This window comes from Pundamilia nyererei, unplaced genomic scaffold (genome assembly GCF_000239375.1).
Source record: "Pundamilia nyererei isolate P.nyererei 1_Seehausen unplaced genomic scaffold, PunNye1.0 scaffold00171, whole genome shotgun sequence".
NCBI lineage: Eukaryota > Metazoa > Chordata > Actinopteri > Cichliformes > Cichlidae > Pundamilia > Pundamilia nyererei.
The window spans coordinates 644,196-663,751 of NW_005187572.1; the positions used below are offsets into that span (position 1 = coordinate 644,196).

At 42.1% G+C, this 19,556-nt stretch overlaps 1 protein-coding gene across 1 annotated transcript; it reads left to right on the forward strand.

Moving 5' to 3' along the window:
* Positions 1 to 945: 945 nt before the first annotated feature.
* Positions 946 to 18,470, forward strand: LOC102216073 (sodium/potassium/calcium exchanger 3). Its single transcript, XM_013914099.1, has 15 exons — positions 946 to 1,059; positions 5,913 to 5,987; positions 6,629 to 6,713; positions 7,589 to 7,692; positions 8,877 to 8,951; positions 11,226 to 11,251; positions 11,351 to 11,404; positions 11,480 to 11,610; positions 13,327 to 13,487; positions 13,875 to 14,139; positions 14,224 to 14,390; positions 14,976 to 15,090; positions 15,200 to 15,312; positions 15,532 to 15,597; positions 16,227 to 18,470. Exons 1-15 carry the CDS (start codon positions 946 to 948, stop codon positions 16,377 to 16,379), a joined length of 1,704 nt encoding a protein of 567 aa, XP_013769553.1. The 3' UTR covers positions 16,380 to 18,470.
* The last annotated feature ends 1,086 nt before the right edge of the window (positions 18,471 to 19,556 follow it).

Below are 19,556 nucleotides of genomic sequence, written 5' to 3' on the forward strand. Positions count from 1 at the left end.
GTTACCCACACATCAATCCAAAACAGCCTGTTGGCTGTTATTATTCCAAAGCTGTTGCAAACCAGCCAATCACAAGTAGTTGAAACATTCTCGTGATTTTTTTATGTACTAATTTGTACATTTTCTCCATTATTATATTATCATCATATGCTGGAATGTAATGCAGTCTCTGGGATTCAAAACCAAACATGAATAAAATCTCATGAAAATACAGGACTGTGCTTTTTTACTTGACTCTGAAGCTAATCAGTAAAATATTTCTGATGTTTTGTGATTTCTCGTGGCTTAGCACTTGATAGCCCAAATCTATGCCTGATAGCTGTCCAACCTTCCCCTGTTATCTCCGAAATATGTAACACATGTTAGCAGTGACTTCTGGTTTGTGTGGGTGGAGATGATGACAAGGATGACTCGACGCTTAAGGGGCGAGAAGGAGAGCTTCCTCGACTCTCGCCGGCACCCGAGTGCCTGTCACTCAGAGAGTCAGTGAGGAAGCCACAGAGAGGCGGTGGAATAACCCCTGCCACCTTTTAAGGCCAAACCCCCTCCTTTATGTTCTCTCCGTCTTTTCCTTGTGCTCACACACAGCTGATCCTCCGTTGTACTCACATTCTCAAGCTGAAAGATTGTGGTTAAACTCCCATCACCCTTTCTCTCTTCTTTGCTCTCCATCCCACTTGCTGTACCTTAAATATCCCGTGCTCTATTTTTACGGTGCTCTCTCCTCTTTGCCCTCTCTTCGTCCTCCTACTGTTTTCCATTTCACTCTTCTCTCTGAGGTAGGGTACTCGTACGCAGTGCCTGGGAGGACACCGTTTGACGGTCGTCGCATGCTTGGTTTAAGTTTAAGTAACTCTCTGGAAGGGACCGAGTTTAAGCTTCTGCAGAGCATTGGAAACGTGTTCTGTGCAGCATCCTCTGATAAAACCCACTGAGCGTTACTGTATGAAGTGTCCTGATCCTGGCTTTCTGTCTCTTGCAGCTGTGCACGAGTTCCCTACGGACCTGTTCACGAACAAAGAGAGGACAGAAGGAGCCGTGGCCTTGCATGTCCTGTGTGTAAGTTTGCCTTCACCAACACAGCTCTGCATCCGTTCCCCTGTATCCACGTTGGAGATTTTACTTACTCATCCAAAAATTCCCAGATGGTTTGTGCATCCAAAGCCTTCATTTTCATGAACACATGGAAACAAAATGCACATTGTTTTAGAAGACCTGCCGCCCATCACAGCCCAGTGGGTTAAATAATGGCGATGCTGAAAACCCACTGAAAGGACGGCTCTACCAGTTGTCTAACCGATACTGCCTGAAAATGCTGAGGTTTAAAAAAATTCAAGCTAAAAAGAAGAAAAACATCCATTTACATCTAAATTTGATTGAAAATATAAAGAACATCTCTCCTTTTCCACATTTCCACCAGCTCCTCAAACTGAGGCAGAAGTGCTAACCACTGGTGTAACTTTGCCATGCTAATAAACAAACTCAGGGTTAGTTCAAAGTCAATCTCATATCAGCTGATGGCTTCTACACATCTGACTGCAAACTCTCATATAAGGCCCACAGTTTAAGCTGCTTTAGCCTGCTCACAGTTGCAGATGCACCTTTGCAAGCTGATTTGCAACCATCTCTGTCCCCGGTTCTCCTCCCAGAAAAGAGCCATGCCACCAAATATAAATCAAAGCATTTGGAAATATCTTTGGTGTTTGGATTACAGTATTCCAGACTGAGCTGCAGCTCAGTGCCAGCCGCATCTTTTCCCATCCGGCAATTCAACAAACACACAGCCTTTGCAGTGGGACCCAGCAGAGGTCACCATGCGAGGCCCAAACTATGATGGGGCCTTCTTTCATCGCTGTGGCGTGAGCGACAAAGCATGCAGAATGTTTGAGCACGCGATGATCCATGTTGCATTGTGCTGATGGTCTCTGAGGGGTTTCATCATAATGGAAGCTCCTGCAGCATCTCCACAGGACTAAACAATGAAGCGTTTGCCGTGTCTCACTTTGCAGCCACCCTCTGAGCTGCTGCAGAACCTTTACTGGGATGCTTGGGTGTTTAGAAATCAGTGCAAAATAGCAGGTGAATATAAGCTCCATCTATTTTTTTAACCTTTAAAATAATGTTCAGTGTCCTTTCATAGCCGATGTCATTGTGCTTTTTTCTGTGTACAGCGGGAGGACAATCGTGCCCCGCAGCTGAGAATAAAACGCTGCTGTAACAGGCTGCCTTTAAAACAAAATAAGAAATGTTCAGACTGTGATTGTGTGTGTCTGAAGTATGACATGCAATTTATGCATTTGACTTACCCAAAGTGGGACAAAGTGGGTTTCCAAGAAGTTTTCGGATGGATTACTTTCCCGAGCCTGGGAATAGTAAATAGTCCTAACTCAAGGTGAGTTTACGAGGTTTTTCCAGACTTGATCTCAACTTGGCCTTTCACCAAGCCTTGGATATCCTCTCAACATCCTACAGGAACCCGTCGAGCACTTAAACCCAGAAGTTTATTTGGATCTAGAAGAGTCTGTGAGCTGAGTATACAAAGATGCTCTTGTTTCCGTTTGCAACGTATTTGTAAAGACACGTGACAAAAAGTCCACATTTGCCCTGTTTGGCATTGACAACGAGTCCTTCAAAAAACAATTAGAGGCAAAAGTTTAGCTCTCCAAAGCTGGGCAGTCTCTTCTAATGTTGGCCTTAAACCAAGTGACTCAGTTTTACAACCACAAATCCACGTCTCTCATTTGGTCACAAAACTCAGTCCAAGCTGTTTGCTTTTTTTTTTCCTGGGTCAAGCCTTGAACTTAATAATAATAAGCCTTGAAATCAATAACGTCCGGTGAAAAAAAGCAGAAGATCAACTCGAAACTTAAAATCAATATATTAGAAAATGACTTTTATGAAAGGAATCACAGCTAGAAGATGAGCCTGATGCCAAATTCTAGGTAAAAGGAGACCTTTTAACTTGTTCTGAGGAGCCACCGGTCACATGGCGATAAGACTCTTCAAAGTTTACCCAAAACGCATTTGTTGAGCTTTCTCCATTGAATGATCAGAGATCCAAGATGCCAGTGCTTGTTTCTGTTTCTCTACATCACGGGCATGAAAATGGCGCAGTTTATAGAGGTTATAGAGAAAAAGATTTGTCTCTAGATTGTTACACTTAGACTGGGTGTAAAATAGACGTGGTTACAGTTTCGAAAAAGATTAAATATGTTTTTCAGCCCAGAAATTACAAGCTACACGTGGATCTCTCCTGAAGTCACGAGTGATCATAGATGCTGGACAAACAAACTCAAAGGCCTTAAACTCGCCTTAGTCGTTGGCTGTGATTCACTTTGATATTTTCTTCAGTAGAAACTTTAAAAGCTCTGATTTTCCTGTGCTTGTGACTTTGTGAAACGCCCTGCGATCTCCTTCATTAACCATTTACCTGTTTAAAAATATGAAATATTGAGCATGAAGCTCAAATTGTGACATTTTGGAAAACATGCAGCTGCTCCTCTGTGCAGATACTCTCTGCACAGTGCTTGTAAATGCTGAAGTTAAATTTTATTCCAGGCCATCCTGCGACTCAGGTTGACCACAGAGGGATGCAGATTTAAACACTGCTGTCTTTTCCCTCACATTTCCGTGTGATGCAGCCATAAGTGAAGCTGAACTGGGAAAGCTATAATTGACCATGAGTATTTGTGGTTTTTAAAAATGGAAGCATGCTTTGTTCATGCTTCAGTTTAAATTTTTTTTTGTTTTTTAAATCGCAGTATCGTGCTCCCAACTTCTCTCCCAGCAGCTGTGCTGCTGACTCACTCTCCAGTCCCGCACAGCTCGTTAGCGCTGGGATCATCACTTCTCCGAAAAAACACAAACACAAGCTCGGACTGAAGGACTTCCTCGACTCAATTCACACGTGCACACATAGAAACAAGTGTGCAGTCAGCATACGTCTCTGTGGCTGAAGACGCTTTCTCCCACCCTCTATCTCAGCTCTAAATCTGTGTTAAACCCAGTTAGCAGGATTACATGTGACCTCTGACCTTTTGCTTTTGGCACTCAAACACATAACGTGCTCGCTCTCACCTGCTGTCAGAATCAGGAAGTAGAGTTTGTGGTTGCTCGGTGAAATGTGACTGATCTCCGGGCACGAAGAGCGTGATCACTCCCTCGTCGGTCTAACTGTAAAGGTTTTGTTATTGCAGTGTGTGAGAGCGTTTCTCCTTTGTTCACACATTAGCAGTCACTCTGTCATCACTACTGCTTTTGATCATCGCCACCTGTCTTTGATCTCCACCCCGTCTCCATTTCTTTGTGTGGGATCTATTATGTGATGCCAGAGAAGTTGATGTAACATCTAATATGACAGTTTTCAGTGTCACAGGCTGCCTTTTAATCCAGATCACTGATGTAACGTATGTTGCACGTGATCAACAAGAATTCATGTTCAGAGTTTTGGGTTTATTCTTTTTAAGATGATGTGATCTGTGTGTTTGTAATGGAATATTTATGTTTAGGGTTTAATTTAAAGTTTTTCAGCTTTTTTTGTCAAATATTTTTTCTGTGTTATTCAAACATGTTTTCATGTGTAAAGCTGGCAGTATTCAGTATTCGGTCTATTATGTACATTTCTTCTTATGGTGACTCTTCTTAAGGTAATTTTAATCTATTTGCAGATGATGAACTCGTATTTTATTGTTGCAATAATCTGAAACTTATTGTGGATACAAGTTTGATTTATTTTTATTAACTATTATTCATTATAAGCTGAGTTCTATTTTCAGTTCAATTCAGTTTTATTTGTACAGCGCCAAATCACAACAACAGTCGCCTCAAGTGTCTTTATATTGTACAGTAGATCGTACAATAATACATACAGAGAAAAACCCAACAATCATATGACCCCCTGTGATCAAGCACTTTGGCGACAGTGGGAAGGAAAAACTCCCTTTTAACAGGAAGAAACCTCCAGCAGAACCAGGCTCAGGGAGGGGCGGGGCCATCTGCTGTGATTGGTTGGCTATCCAGTCCATCTGCATAATACTTAAGTTCCCTTTGTAGATTTACTATGTTATAGAAATAGATTATATATTATGCAGATTACTACTCACTGATTAAATCCATATGTTTGCACTTTAGTCTCTTTTGCAGTGACTAAGATATTGCTGGTACCATAAAGGAGAGACAAATAAATTATAGTTGAAAAGAGCAGAATAACCATAAAAACCTTTTAAAAAAACAATTAAAAAAAGAACTTCTGATTTCCTCTTGGTTTTAGAATTAGGCTGAATTTAAGCATGTCTATAAATAACTATATTAGCTTTGGCTGACTACTATTGTTGAATAATGGGGGTTTCCCATAGCTGTTCATAGAGTGCACAGTGCATGTACGCAGTAAGAAAAATGTCTAACGGCCCAGTCTTTGCCCCCAGAGTCAAGCTGTTTGCATGTAATGTCTGCTCAGCTACACAGTAAAAGCTTAGAAGGAATCACAAATCCAGCGTCTTTACTAAGCATCAACCAGCTCGGTTACATTTACAAGGTCAGAGGTCATGTTTTGGTTGCAAACTTCCAGACCTGGAATTTTTTTTTATGCCAGCATGCTTCAGGAGAGAAAACTAACTTCCCTGTTTTAAAAAGTTAAGCGTGTGGGCCTGCTGTATGTGTTTCCTGAATGTTTAATGTCCGATCTGTTAATGGACTCCACTGAATTGTCATGGGCCCAGATCTGTGACTTATTTTTAGGGTAATTTACATATAAATTTAAGCAGAAAGGTATTCTTTCTTGTACCATTCTGGAATTTGTTTGATGCAGAATAACAACATCTCTTGTTGCTGTTCAGTTTAAATAGATCAAATCACATAAAGCACAGTGTTTCTCCTTCACTGTAATCTTTAAGGCTCTTTCTGTCTCTTCACAGACCATATACATGTTTTGCGCTCTGGCCGTCGTCTGCGATGACTACTTCGTCCCCTCCCTGGAGAAGTTATGTGAGGTATTAATCAAGATTTTCAAAATATAGTCACTCAGCTGGGGAACTTATGTTGGAGAGTCAAGAAATTTAAAGAGTTACAGTTTCAGATGAACCACAGATACTGATATTCAGAGCTGGATGTTTATTGCTGACGTATTTGCTTTGACAAACACATTTGAACTCTATTTCATTTTTATTAAGTGCTTTTCCCATCTCCCAGAAATAGGAACTCATCAACGCTGATACTGTCTTTGTCCTCGCAGAAGAAAGAAAGAAAGTTGTTTCTGCCAGTTTTTATCCTGATAAGGAGTTTTCTTTCTCTGTTTTAAGACTTTAATGTACTTCGCCAGCATAAAAATAGCAGAATATCCGACTCACTCTTTGAATATGAATCGTCATGTTCGCCAAACAGGAATATTTTTCTGTTTTTTAGACTCTTTTTTGTAAAAACATGATTTCTTTTGCCAGTAGCAGAGACCCTTTTTTCTGTATTTGATTGAGAAATAAACAACCAGACTTTGTATTTACTCATTAGCCCAAATTAGTTACATTTATTTATTCTCCCAAAAGTTTTCTAAAATCCTTCAGTCTTGTCTGGATTTTGAAACTGCACCTTTTTCCCTGTTGAAATTTTCTTAATCTTCCGATCTCTTGCTTCTCAGCGTCTCAATCTCAGCGAGGACGTCGCAGGTGCGACCTTTATGGCCGCTGGCAGCTCGGCTCCAGAGCTCTTCACATCCATCATAGGTACAACATTTCTACGCCCATCCCTCCATCAGTCTACATCCTCTGCTCTAACTCTGACAGCTGGAGCTGCAGTGCTGCTTTAGGCAGGCAGCAGCCATGGCTTTGAATGCTTTTATCCCAAGACACATGCAGTGAACATGGCTTTAAATATTCAAAATCACACTAATGGCACTAATACAGTGTTACTGGTGGGTGAAGGGTACTGTTAAATTTAGCTGCAATAAGTTATAAATATGTTATAAATATGTAAATGTGCCAAATGTGTTTACCATACTTTCTTTTGTTTAAGTTCAAGGTGACATATTCAGCTCATTTCCAGCTTTATAGTTTTACTCTAAGACTCTACTAGAGTAGCTTTGCTTGATTCACAGTTTGAAATAATCCTTATTTATCTGTTATTGGGCCTTGGTGCAGTGTTCAGGTTAACCTTAGCTCCTCTGTTTTAAACCTGCTTTCTTCTAAATGGCTGACATCCCCTCTCTGTACAGATACAAATAGATAGAGCAGGAAAAACGTATGAATCCGAGTGTTTGTAGCACTGTGAAGCTTTGGCTTTTGGCTCAAAAGAATTAGAATTTGAAATGTATCATCGTCAGAGAGTAAGGGAAAGTATAACAGGTCCACAGTGATGCTTTCTCTCTATCGTTAACATAAAGTGCAGCGCTGGGACACGCACCCCTCTGCTGGCACGTGTGTTTGAGTCAAGTACTTTGACAGTTGTGTGACATCTGTTTGTCACCACTGCAGATGCTACGTGTGCTCTGCTCTCTGTGGACCTCATCGCGTGTGTGTGTGTGTGTGTGTGTGTGTGTGTGTGTGTGTGTGTGTGTGTGTGTGTGTGTGTGCGTGCGCGTGTTGGCTCACTCTCCCTGCAGGAGTTTTTATCACCCGTGGCGACGTCGGCGTCGGGACCATCGTGGGCTCAGCCGTCTTCAACATCCTCTGCATCATCGGCGTGTGTGGCTTCTTCGCCGGCCAGGTATGATGTCATAGCAGCGTTACACTGGCTGAGCTCGCTGCTGACCCGGTGGCATTTTCACAGCACGCAACCGGCGGCCTAATGTCACCTTTAAATACCGAGCAACCACAGAGTGGTAGAGGGTGAATTCATGTTTATGCGAGGAGTGCACGCTGTTCGTTTGAGCTTTAATGTCACAGATGTTAGCTGTGGCACGCTTAGCGGGGAGTTCATTTTTATACATATTCTGCATCATTTCAAAGTAAATATTAAAACGCTGTAATGTCAGGAGATAAACATGATGGAAACGAACAAATCAGGAATCACGCTTGTGTTTTATATTTGATTCTTTTCTGGAGCTTTTGTGTTTTGTTTGTTTCTTTTAATTCCCCGCCTTGCTCAGACACATTTAAAACATCATGTCAGTGTGATTACAAGAGGCTGTTTGTATCTTTTTTCTACTTTACCTCACTGGTTTTGTGTATTTTACATGAGATACAGAGATAGCATCACGTAGAGCAGCGTCTCTCTGATGCTATCTGACATGCCTGGGACATGGAAATGAGCAAAGTACAAGGATAAGCTCTCTGCTCTGAAAAATATATGCGCTGGACTCCAAACAGTGATGCAATCCCAGATTGTGGATTATGTAATCATACTTGGATAATGAGGGGGAAAGACAGGCACTGGGATGGAGCTCGGAGGGGGCTCGGAGGGGGCAGTGAAATCATCTTCGGTTCCACCCAGTGCACCTCGCCGCTGCTTATTACCTTTAGCTAGATGTTTGTAGCGGGTTCCTTCTACAAAGTCAAACCCAGTAAAAGCAAACATTTTGTTGGGATCCAACTTTACGATTCCACAGCTGGGAGTGGCACATTCAAGATGTGACCCCTGACCCTCCACTTATATATACAGTGAGCGCTGTGGGGGAGCGTGTTACAGCGTTAGTCACGGCATCGTGGGCCCCTGCGTTATATCTGATTGCATAAAGTCGGTAAACACAGCGGCTCTTTTTCTATGTAGGATGCTAACCTGCAATTGCCTTTTTCAGTGGCTGTGATTCAAAAGGTTAACTTAAGACCTCCTGTGTTTACATCAGTATGGTAATGATGTCAGAAGGCTGAGTGTTTCTGTACGAGAGCAGAAACTGATGCGGGATACTTTCAGTGTGCTTATCTCTCAGTTTTCCTTTTTTCCCCTCACAGGCGGTGAAGCTGTCTCACTGGGCTCTACTCCGAGATTCGATTTATTACACGTTTTCTGTCACTGCCCTCATTGCGGTAAGAGCTTATACTGCAGAGTCACGTGTAGATGCACAGTTCACATGATCAAGTGTGGAGTAAGTGCAGGAAGAGGCACTCATGCAGTCACTTACTGAGCCAATTTACAGGGCAGGTCATAGTTAGCAGCTTTACAGTCACTACACATTTGCACTTTCTACCTCAGCAGTGTAGCTTTAAGTGTAGGTTTCTCTCCCACAATGCAATGCACAAAGGCAATGGAGTGGTAGGATGTATGCTTACTCAAGTACTGCATAGTTTCAAGTCAACTTTTGTGCAACTTTTTGTGGGGAAATATTGATCTTTTGACTCCATTGCATCTATTTGTTACTTTAAAGATTATACAAAACAATATTAGTTATTCGAAGTATGATGATACGTTGAAAACTAAATTAGCCTTACCTCAATGAACTACAGCAATGAAATAACACTTGCATGTTAATGTGGGAAACCAGTGGCTGACTTATGTTTCCTGTACAGTAGAATAAACTGGAGTGTCTCTCACGTTTAAAGGGAATGGGCCTCTTTGTTTCTTCCTGTCCAACATGTTTATATTAGCTAATCTGAACAATTTTAGATATTTTTATTTCTAACGAAAAAATAAACTGAGCAAAGAAACCAAAACAGGAGGAAAGTAGATGGGTGTCCTCAGGTGGGACGGTTTTCTTTTTAAAACAAAAAACAAGGCTTGGTCTGCAGTAACCGAGGAGGCGAATGTTGTTTCACCTGAGACACAGAATGTGGATCAAAGAAAAAGAAAGAAAAGGTGCGACATGAGTGTTTCTGTCCAACAAGGAGCACCAACACAAAAAAGATGCTTAAACACCGCTGAGCTCTCAGACCAGGGCGAGAAACTCACAGCAGACATTGCATTTTTTAAGCTAATTTGTGATTACTATTACAATTACCTATGTTACCGAATTAATGTCGTTATACAGTTTTACTTTGCCATCTTTGAGTAGCATAGACGGTGCTGTTGGAGGCAGTTTCTCCAGGACTGATGTGGCTTCAGAGGCCATGCATCTAAAATGCATTTAGGCCACGTGATGTCTTAAGAGACCATAACTCTCCTACGACAGCTTTTCAGACCTGATGCAAATAAACCTTTATTAATCTAAGCAGAGGGAGGAGGGCATGGTTGCTAATGAAATCAAGCTTACAGCCCGTAGAGGCTCCTTTGGGATTTTTGTAGGGATTTAAATGATCTCATCAAAACGCAAACAAACAAAAAATCTGTAAATAATGACAAAAAAAACAAAAAAAACAATTAATAGTAAGAAGAAGACCAATAATAGATCGCAGTATTTCGTTTAAACATGTTTGCATGTGTTCTGTTTGCATGAAATAATCATTATGCACACTTTACAAACAGCTTTGTGTGTCGACGCTGTGAAAGAGTCTTACTGGATGATATTCGTGACTACAGATTAGTTATTAAAAAGCTCTTGATATTAAATTATACATTGGATTAGCCGATGGTTTCCAGCAACTGTGACTCTCCCGAAGGACTCTTTACCTGCATGCAACCAAAGCCTGCTCAGTGATTGGCCAATAAACAGAAACCAGAGAGACTGTGATGTCACACATCATGTCCCTTAAATGCAGGTTTGCATATTCATTTACAAATAACTGAACTGAGCTGTTCTGCACAGATGCAGAACCTTGCATAAAAAGCATGAAAACAAAATTCATATTTTTTAGTTATCGGTGCAGAAATGGTTTAACAACTGATATGTAACTAACATCAGTTACATAAAACTGTAACTGAGTAGCTGAAGCTGTAGAATAATAACGCCCTGCTCCACATCCTCATTAATGATCCAATAACTTATTATTATACTTTTAAATAGTTCTAATTTTATATTTACAGGACATCTTTATAAAACTTCATAAAATCAGTCTAAGGGTTGTACATATTAAATGTTTACTGTTAATAAACCAGAGTACAGCTACTGCAAAGAACTTTTTTTCAGTGCTTTTCTATCCTTCATAAATTTTAGCCCCGTGGTGTATGATATTTCAACTTTTTACATAACTTTTAAATGTATTATATTTGTATTTGTCAGTGTCATATTCCATTTGTTTCTTTTGGCATTGTTTACTATTTTGGCTGTAACACAACAATCTTTAATTTGGACCCTTTTGTAGATTTGAGCTCTTAGCTGGGTCTGCCCCCTAGCGGCAGAGATGCTGAACTGCAGGATTTAATTAAACTCCCACGTACTTCCTCCACCTAATGACCCCCTTGTGTCCTCTTTGTCTTTGCATCTTTAGTTCATCTACGATGAGCAGGTGTGCTGGTGCGTATTGACATTCACCATAAAACTCTAAATATATATGACTGAGCTTTTGAAATGGAAAGAGTGACTGTGAAACCTTTTGCTTGTGTTTGTGTGCAGGTGGGAATCTCTTGTCCTGATCCTGATGTATGCGGTCTACATCCTCATCATGAAGTGAGTGTCAGCTTCAGAGAGTTAAACAGCTGGTTGCAGTGATTTACTGAGTCTGTCATCGTTTGTTACTGCCAGGTTCAACGGCCGGGCCCATCGCTACTTCGACCGTCGAAAGAAAGGCTCGGTGAATCTGGCCAATGGGCTCACGGGAAGCACTGATCTGGAGGACGTCACGTGTGACGCCACTGCAGTCCTGCTTAAAAAAGGTATCAGAGCCTCTTCTGCTTGTCCTCTAAAGTGTCTCAGTGGGTTGCAGTTGTTCATCTCTGCACACTGAAATTTGCATAAATATAAAAGCCGCAGGAGCACTTTCCTTCTATTTTGATTCTGCTCTGTGTTAAGCAGGCAAAGGGTGAGGACAGTACCAAAGGACTACTTGTGCAGACTCTAAGATTTTGTATTCGGTGATTATGACCCTCTGTTTGAACACCGAGCTTCTTTCCATCCAGGAAACAAGCCAGCGTAAAGACGTTTGCAGAGAAGTTTGAATAAACTGGTAAACTGAATTCATTTACCTTCTCCAACCAAATAAGCAACCCAGTAGCCTTCCCGGCGTGTCTCTTTAAGAGCTTGAGAGTTGCTTTGGATGCTAGGAATGTCAAAGAGTCAGCCGTTTTGTTTGCCGTCTGCAGCTTTCTCTCTGCCCTCAAAAATAAGTTACAGCTTGAGAACAACAGAAGAGAGGACTGCAAGATGCTGGCACAGCCTGCTCTGTCAGCTCCTTTTGCACCTGATACTCTGAATGCTGCCCCAGTGAGAAACAGTCGCCCTCCTCACTTGTTACTCGGCAAAACAGTTTCAAGGAAATGCTCACAAAATGTCTTCCTGGACAGTAATTTCCCCCCTTTTCCCACCCAATGAGCATGGTTTTATAATAGCTATTGATTCATATTCATGTGCAGAACCTGCATTTTTTCCAGGTTAGGTTGGACCTGATCTGATCTTTGGTTTTGCGTTTATCTCGAGGCTCCTTAAGGATTTTGATGCCGTTCTCGTGGACGTATCTCTGCAGCTTTGCAATGACGTGGCAAACTGGTGGTGTTCCCTCTGTTCAAGAAGGGGAATCAGAGGTGGTGTTCCAACAGTAGAGGGATCACACTCCTCAGCTGTAGACATAGACCTGACATAGACTTTCAGGGCACTGGTGAGGGAAGTCGAATCCTGCATTCAGAAGAAACAATGCTGTTTTCATCCTGGTGATGGAGTCGACCAGCTCTTTATTCTCTTGGAGATATTTGAGGGTGTGTGGGAGTTTCACCAACCAGCCTACATGTGCTTTATGGACTTGGAAAAGGAATTTGACCACCATACTTCCCAACATTCAGCCCCTGTACAAGAGAGCTTAATCTGCATTAGCAGCAATAAGTCAGGCTTGTTCCTGCCCTTTGTCCAAGATTCTCTTCATAACTTTTAAGACTTTTATGGGTTTGGTGGTCTCAGAATGTCATCTCTACTTTTTTGCCAATGATGTACTTCCCTTGGCTTTATTGAACTATGCCCCCCGGGCGAGGTGTTCCAGTCATTATAAACCATGAGGAAGCATTGGTGGAGACCCAGGAGACCATGGGGAGATTATGTTTCTCAGTTTAGGAATGTCTCATTATCTCCTAGAAGACTTGGAAAAGGGGGCTGCAGAGAGGGATGTCTGGGCATTTCTGCTTGGATGGTTGACCTGGACTTGGATAAGCCAGAGAAAATCAGTGGATGGAGAGATATAATTAATTAATGAATTAATTTTTGAGGGGTTGGGTTGAGGCAATGATGCAACTTGCTGTCTGTGCAGATATGACTCCAGGCTTGTACTTCACTGTGCCTCCATACTGTGTGTTTTACAAACAACAGCTAAGATTTTCCAATCCAGCGAGATTTTATATTTAATGTTTTATCGGCTCAAACGTATTTTTCTGTTTTTTATTTTTTAGCGAACTTCCACTGCACGCCGTCTGTGCTGATGGTGGATGAGTTGCTGTCTGCCTACCCCCACCAGCTGTCTTTCTCTGAGGCCGGCATGAGGATCATGATCACCAGTCATTTCTCCCCGAGAACCCGGCTCACCATGGCCTCTCGGATGCTGATCAATGAGGTACTTACACACTGAACTATTCTTGGATGTGTGGTTTCAGATGCTCCTCACATACTTAGGAGAAATATACATTTGTCAACTAAAGTTAGGCTGAAAAATTGGCCAAATCCAGAGTCTTAGCATAAATACAAACCAAATAATTGGGTCTGGGTTTAGCAGAAGATGAAATAAGACGTGGAATGAATGCTAATTGTCTTTTGGATATCTCAGACACCTGTCTGCTGCAGATTGAAGTTTCAGCTTAAATCCAAAGGAAACAACCACAGTTGGAAAGAATATTTATTTCTACCTCAGAGAAATATCTTCCTGTTTTGTATTTTATGCATAATGACAAAATAATTCACGAGAGCAATGCAAAGTGTCCAAATGATTGTTTTAATGTTCCAGAGACAAAGACTGATCAACACCACGGAGACTCGAGTCAATCGCATCACGAATGGTGACTCTGAGTCTGCAGCCAGGGCGCAAGGGAGGCGGGGCCTAGAGAATGGGATGGGCGGAGTCGAGCAGGGTGTGAACGGGAGGTGCAGACTTCAGCGGCTGGAGAATGAGACGGAGAATGAAAATGAGGACAACGAGAACAATGAGAATGACGAGGAAGGAGAGGAAGAGGATGACAAAGAGGGCCCCCTGGTGCCCTTTAAAGTTCCAGGTACATGAGACGATCCGGCTCTCAGCAAATGTTCATTTTAGCTTCGTGTAACGTTAAACCCTGACTACATCTTATTCATTCCAGCGGGTGTGTGTAACAAGCTCAAGTGGCTGATCATGTGGCCGTTGTCCCTGCTTCTCTTCTTCACGGTGCCCAACTGTGGCAAGCGCCGCTGGGAGAGGTGGTTCATGGTCTCCTTCTTCACAGCCACCATCTGGATCGCCGGCCTCTCGTACATCATGGTGTGGATGGTGAGTCCAGTCAGGCTCGCTCAACCACCTCCTGATCCTTTCCCTCTAAACATGGAGACAGTTTCTTTCAAGACTATTAAAACCGTGTTTTTAGAAACGTCTAAATGATTTCATCCTTTTGACTTATGTAATGCTGCAGTCACACTAGAGAAAACACTGGTTGGGAGACGGCAACACGGCCAAAATTGTTTCAGCCATCTGCAGTTAACTTTCAGCCTCATTGCCTTGGAGATGGAGACAATCTGTCCACGGTTTGGAACTGAATGGGGTCAAGTTGCTAATTGCATTCAATCTGTTTGTGATAAACATCACAAATGTGTTTTCATCTATATACATAAAAGTTCACATTAATATTTACATTCACAGTCCAGCCAGAACCTCGTAGAGTTGATACAAAAATGTCTATAAATAGTGAGTCGTTTCTAACACTGACACACAGCTGTCATTATGGAAAACACACACATCCTTCGATTAAGTGCAGAAACAGAGGGAAACTCTCAGAATTGATTCATTTATCTTGCCGCCCTGCGTAAGGAGGAATTCCCAGAGAGTCTGTCTCTTGAGACGATGTCTGTCTGTTCTCAGGTGACTGTGATTGGCTTTACTCTCGGCATCCCTGACGTCATCATGGGCATCACCTTCCTCGCAGCGGGCACCAGCGTCCCAGACTGCATGGCTAGTGTCATAGTGGCGCGGCAAGGTACGTTCACATAAGAAGTCCAGCGTCGCACAGCAGAGTTTTGCTTGTCGTAATCGCTTTGTCTCCCGACTGAACACAGACTTTGACAGTGTTTCTCTCCTCACCTCAGGTCTGGGAGACATGGCCATCTCCAACTCCATAGGCAGTAATGTGTTTGACATCCTGGTGGGTCTGGGTCTGCCCTGGGCGCTGCAAACGCTCTGCATCAAGACGGGCTCCATCGTGAGTGTTCCCTGCTCCGCTGGAGGAGCGTCTGCTGGAGCAGAAATGAGTTCATAAACAATGAGACTTTGTTTGTCACCAAACTGCATCACCGTGAACTGAGACGGTGTTATTTGTCTCATTACACTTTAGAATAAAACAAAAAAACTGCATTTTAAGGTCATGTTGGATCATTGGTGAAAATGATGTGAAAATGCGCCTCTCTCTCTGTTTCTTCAGATCGAACTTAACAGCAGAGGACTCATATACTCCGTGGCTCTCCTACTGGCCTCAGTATTCTTCACAGTAAGTCACAGATTTCTGCAGCTAACATTTTTGAATGCACAGACTTGTGGAGCAATGATATGAAGGCGTCCCTGACAGCTTTAACTTATGTTTCCCTGCCCTGGGGTAAAGACAGCACACGGCTGACATGAGGTTTAAACAAGTTGCACACACTCCTATGTCAACCACAGGTTTGAAATTAGTATATTTAGACAAGAGGAAGAGCAAGTTCACTTGCAGCCACATAAAACACCTAGTTTGACGTATCGACAAACGCAGGAATTTCAGAAAACTGGAGCCAGTTCCAAAGAATGCCATAATTTGCAAATGTCATAAACCTATATTTTATTCACACCAAATATCTTGTAAGCCAAAAAGATGCTTTTCAAAAACAAGCAGATGGTCAGAAATGAAGGGCGAATGAAGGCTGTCAGATGTATATAAGTATGCAAAGAAGTGCAAATACCTAAAACTGAAACACGACCTGAAGTAAACAGCTGGACTTGAGCTGGACGACTGTTCCTGGGAGGTCCGGACAAACCAATAAAGGCTTTGCATTGCAGCTCTTTTAAGTCAGGAATTGTTTCATAGTTGCATCCACTCTTCTTATCTTTGTGCGGTGTGTCTCTAATCGTGTCTTCTTCGTTCAGGTCCTCGGCGTCCATTTGAACAAGTGGACTCTGGACTGGCGACTGGGCTTGGCCTGCCTCATCTTGTACGCCATCTTTCTGTCCTTCTCCGTCCTCATCGAGTTCAACGTTTTCACTTTCGTCAACCTCCCCATGTGCAGAGACATCCACTGACCCTCCCGCCTTCTCCTCTTCTTCTTCTTCTTCTTCTACTAATTCTTCCTCTGGCTGATGGGGGAACCTCACCTGGCTTCCAGTTTCATGGCACCTCCAAACAAAGTCCTACCTATTACTTAATAGAAAAATAGAGTTCTGTATGATTTATATTTGGTGCAATACACACGAGTGGCGGACAGAAGGACGTCGGATGTTTTGGGGTTATTTTCTGGAGGTGCGAAGAGAAAGTGCCAGCGGCGGGATTGCTGCCAATCATGTATAATGAACCAAAACGTTGGCTGGAGTAAACTTAACTGTATTAACACCGACAATTAGGCTACTGTTGGTGAACAAGCTGCTACTGTAACTGACTGACTGAGGCGAGAAAAGAGAGAAGTCAGCGATTTTTGGCTGGATTGTTTGTTACTCTTTCTACAAGTTTGGATATAAAGCACACGATTAAGTAATTTTTAAGCAAAAACTGGCTTTCTGTGTATATATTAGAAGTACTTCTATCAGCTTTTGTGTGGAATCCTCTTATGCACAACTGGATCGGTCTTGCAAAGCCGAAATATTCTGTGTTTTCCTTTAGGCTCAAAATGCTTCAACATGTCTCCTTCCAGCCCACACAGCATGCTGTAACAGCCACAGCTCTAGCTTTGCACTGTCACAGAGATATTTATCACATAAAGTCTGCTCTTGGCTGTTTTGTTTTGTTTGTCGTACCTGAGTAGATGTGGGCTTTAAATTTTCCCACACAATGAAAGGGATCTACCTGGAACTGACATCCAGCACCGTCACTTTATGGATTAGAGATTTATTTCTTTTAATATTCTATTGCAAAGCGTCTGCAGGTAAACATGTAACTACTGAAGTTAAACTTCCCTGTAGGCGGTAGACGTCTCGTACTTTATTGAAAAGTTAGCTTTTAGTCTCAGTCGAGTGTAACGTTATTCCTTAAAGCCAAAAGTATTTTTAGATTAGCCGAACTTGTAGATTTGGACTTAAGAGTCGAATGCACAGCGTGTTTGTGTGTGTGTGTGCGTGAGTGAGCGCGTGCCACAATCTGGAGCAGATGCAAAGCATGCCGAGGATGTAACTGGGAAGACGTAATCGTGATTTATTTATGAATTAATTTATTCGAAGATCACGTCTGACCTCCAGTTTCAGCCTTTTGGATCGTGTACAGTGATTTCAGTGGAAGCTGTGTACAATGTACTGTACCTAATATATAATCTAAGTACTGGAAACTGACTTGATGTTGTTTATATTTAAGAATAGAACTTTATAATTTATAAGTTTTGTATAGTTTGGAAATGTTGCATTTATATTAGTTTAAACACAGTGGATTTGGAGACAAAGGATGGAAATGTCAGCCTTTACAAACCTCTCACATGTTCTGATATGTCGCCCTCACGTGTTAAATTAGGGATGAGATGCAGATGTAACGGATTTCTTTTCAGGAAAAACACCAGACTTTGAACTTTCACAACAGTGCTTCAATTACTGTGCCGTCTCTTGTATTTGAGGCTCGTGGCTGTTCTTCTCTGCGTATTTGAGCACCACTGTTAGAACATTACAGTCACATTGTTTCAGCATGTGTTCAAAGAAAATGTGGACTTTTTATTTCAGTTCTTGAATCTGATCAATTCAAAGCGTCCTGCAGTCACAGGATGGCGCTGTAGAGCTGCGCTATGCCTTCAGCGAGGCTGCGCTTTGGGTGTGTGGGGGGATATTTTCAGGTAGGCTACGTAGTGACATATACTGTTCGCTTTTGCATGCCTCTTTCATAGTTCTGATTATTTTGTGTGTAATTTTAATGCAACATCTTAAAGGCACTGTCTTGATTATGCTGTACATATCAGGAGGAATATGCTATCATAAACGCAGGTGTTGGAATAACTTCTGATGAGCAGTTATATTTGAGATATATACAGTATTTAGGATGTAGGCCTACAGCACTTAGTTTCAGCTAATTCTTGTCATTTTATGCTCATGTCTGTTAACTTGTTTGTAAATCCTCATTTTTGTTGATGAGGAGCTCTGGGCAGGGACAGATGGACACCTTCACCTTGTTCCCAGTGATCTTCTTGCAATAAATTGATTTACATACACATAATGTTTTCAGATGCATTTATGAGTCATCGTGGAGTCATCTTTAAACAGGACCTGTGCAAAAAGTTTTCTAAGGAATCCAATGGAAAACTACACACAGCCTTACTGCTTCGGGAAACGAGAGGGTAGAATTGAGGTGTGTATTAACACAATGCCTCAAGCTTGATCGAACATGACGACCAATTCATCCCAAAGTCAGGCCGTGCAATGCTCAAAGGAACTGCAAAAATTCAAGTGCTACATCTCAGGCTCTACAGGCCTCGGTTAGCATGTTAAGCATTAAAGTAATCAGAAAAAGACTGAACAAGCATCGGCTGTTTGTAAGCGTTGCAGGAAAAAACCTCTCTAAAAAGAAGATGGCAGTACGGCCACAGTTCTGTAACAACGTCCTTCTGACAGACGTTTGGCTGTAATGCAAAGCATCACATCTGGGGAACTCCAAAAACAGCATATCAGCACCTACACCTCGTACCAACGGTCAACGTGACGGTGGAGGGGGGATGTTTCAGGTTTGTTTTGCTGCCACACAACCTGTTGTTGACCGTGAACTCTTCTGTATGCCAAAGTATTCTAGAGTCTGATCGACGGCTGAAGCTCAGCTCAGATTGTTACTTGAAAGAGGACAGTGATCCCAAGCACAGCACCAAATCTCCAACAGACGTGCTGAAAAAGAATCAAAGTGTTGCAACGGCCCAGTCAAAGTCCAGACATCAACCCGACTGAAATGCTGTGGCGGGACCTCAAGAGAGCCGTGCATAAATGAATGCAAACAAACTGTCCCCCGCCTGTCCCGTTTGCTTCTTTTGCCATCAGAATTATTGTCTAAAGGCCAAGAAAGATGCCCAACGGATTTACTTTACCAAGTGGACCATCCCGGCCTTGTCGTATTGATCCATTTGATTGACCTTTGTTTTTATTGTTTATTTTATTTTATTTTCAGATGTTACATACAGGACAATATAATAAACAACATCATCGCGGTGATCTATGTGAATATAACAGTAAATACTAAATATTGAATATTATTGTGCAGCACGTAGGATCGACAGCGCACAGTGTGCTTTGAGGTAGGAGCCAAAA

Bases quoted from the DNA above. Each gene is read 5' to 3' on its own strand.
- LOC102216073 (XM_013914099.1), top strand. From the start codon at position 946: ATGAAGTGTCCTGATCCTGGCTTTCTGTCTCTTGCAGCTGTGCACGAG. The intron at 5,988-6,628 runs GTATTAATCAAG...CTTGCTTCTCAG, and splicing joins CCCTGGAGAAGTTATGTGAG to CGTCTCAATCTCAGCGAGGA. The intron at 15,598-16,226 runs GTAAGTCACAGA...TTCTTCGTTCAG, and splicing joins TGGCCTCAGTATTCTTCACA to GTCCTCGGCGTCCATTTGAA.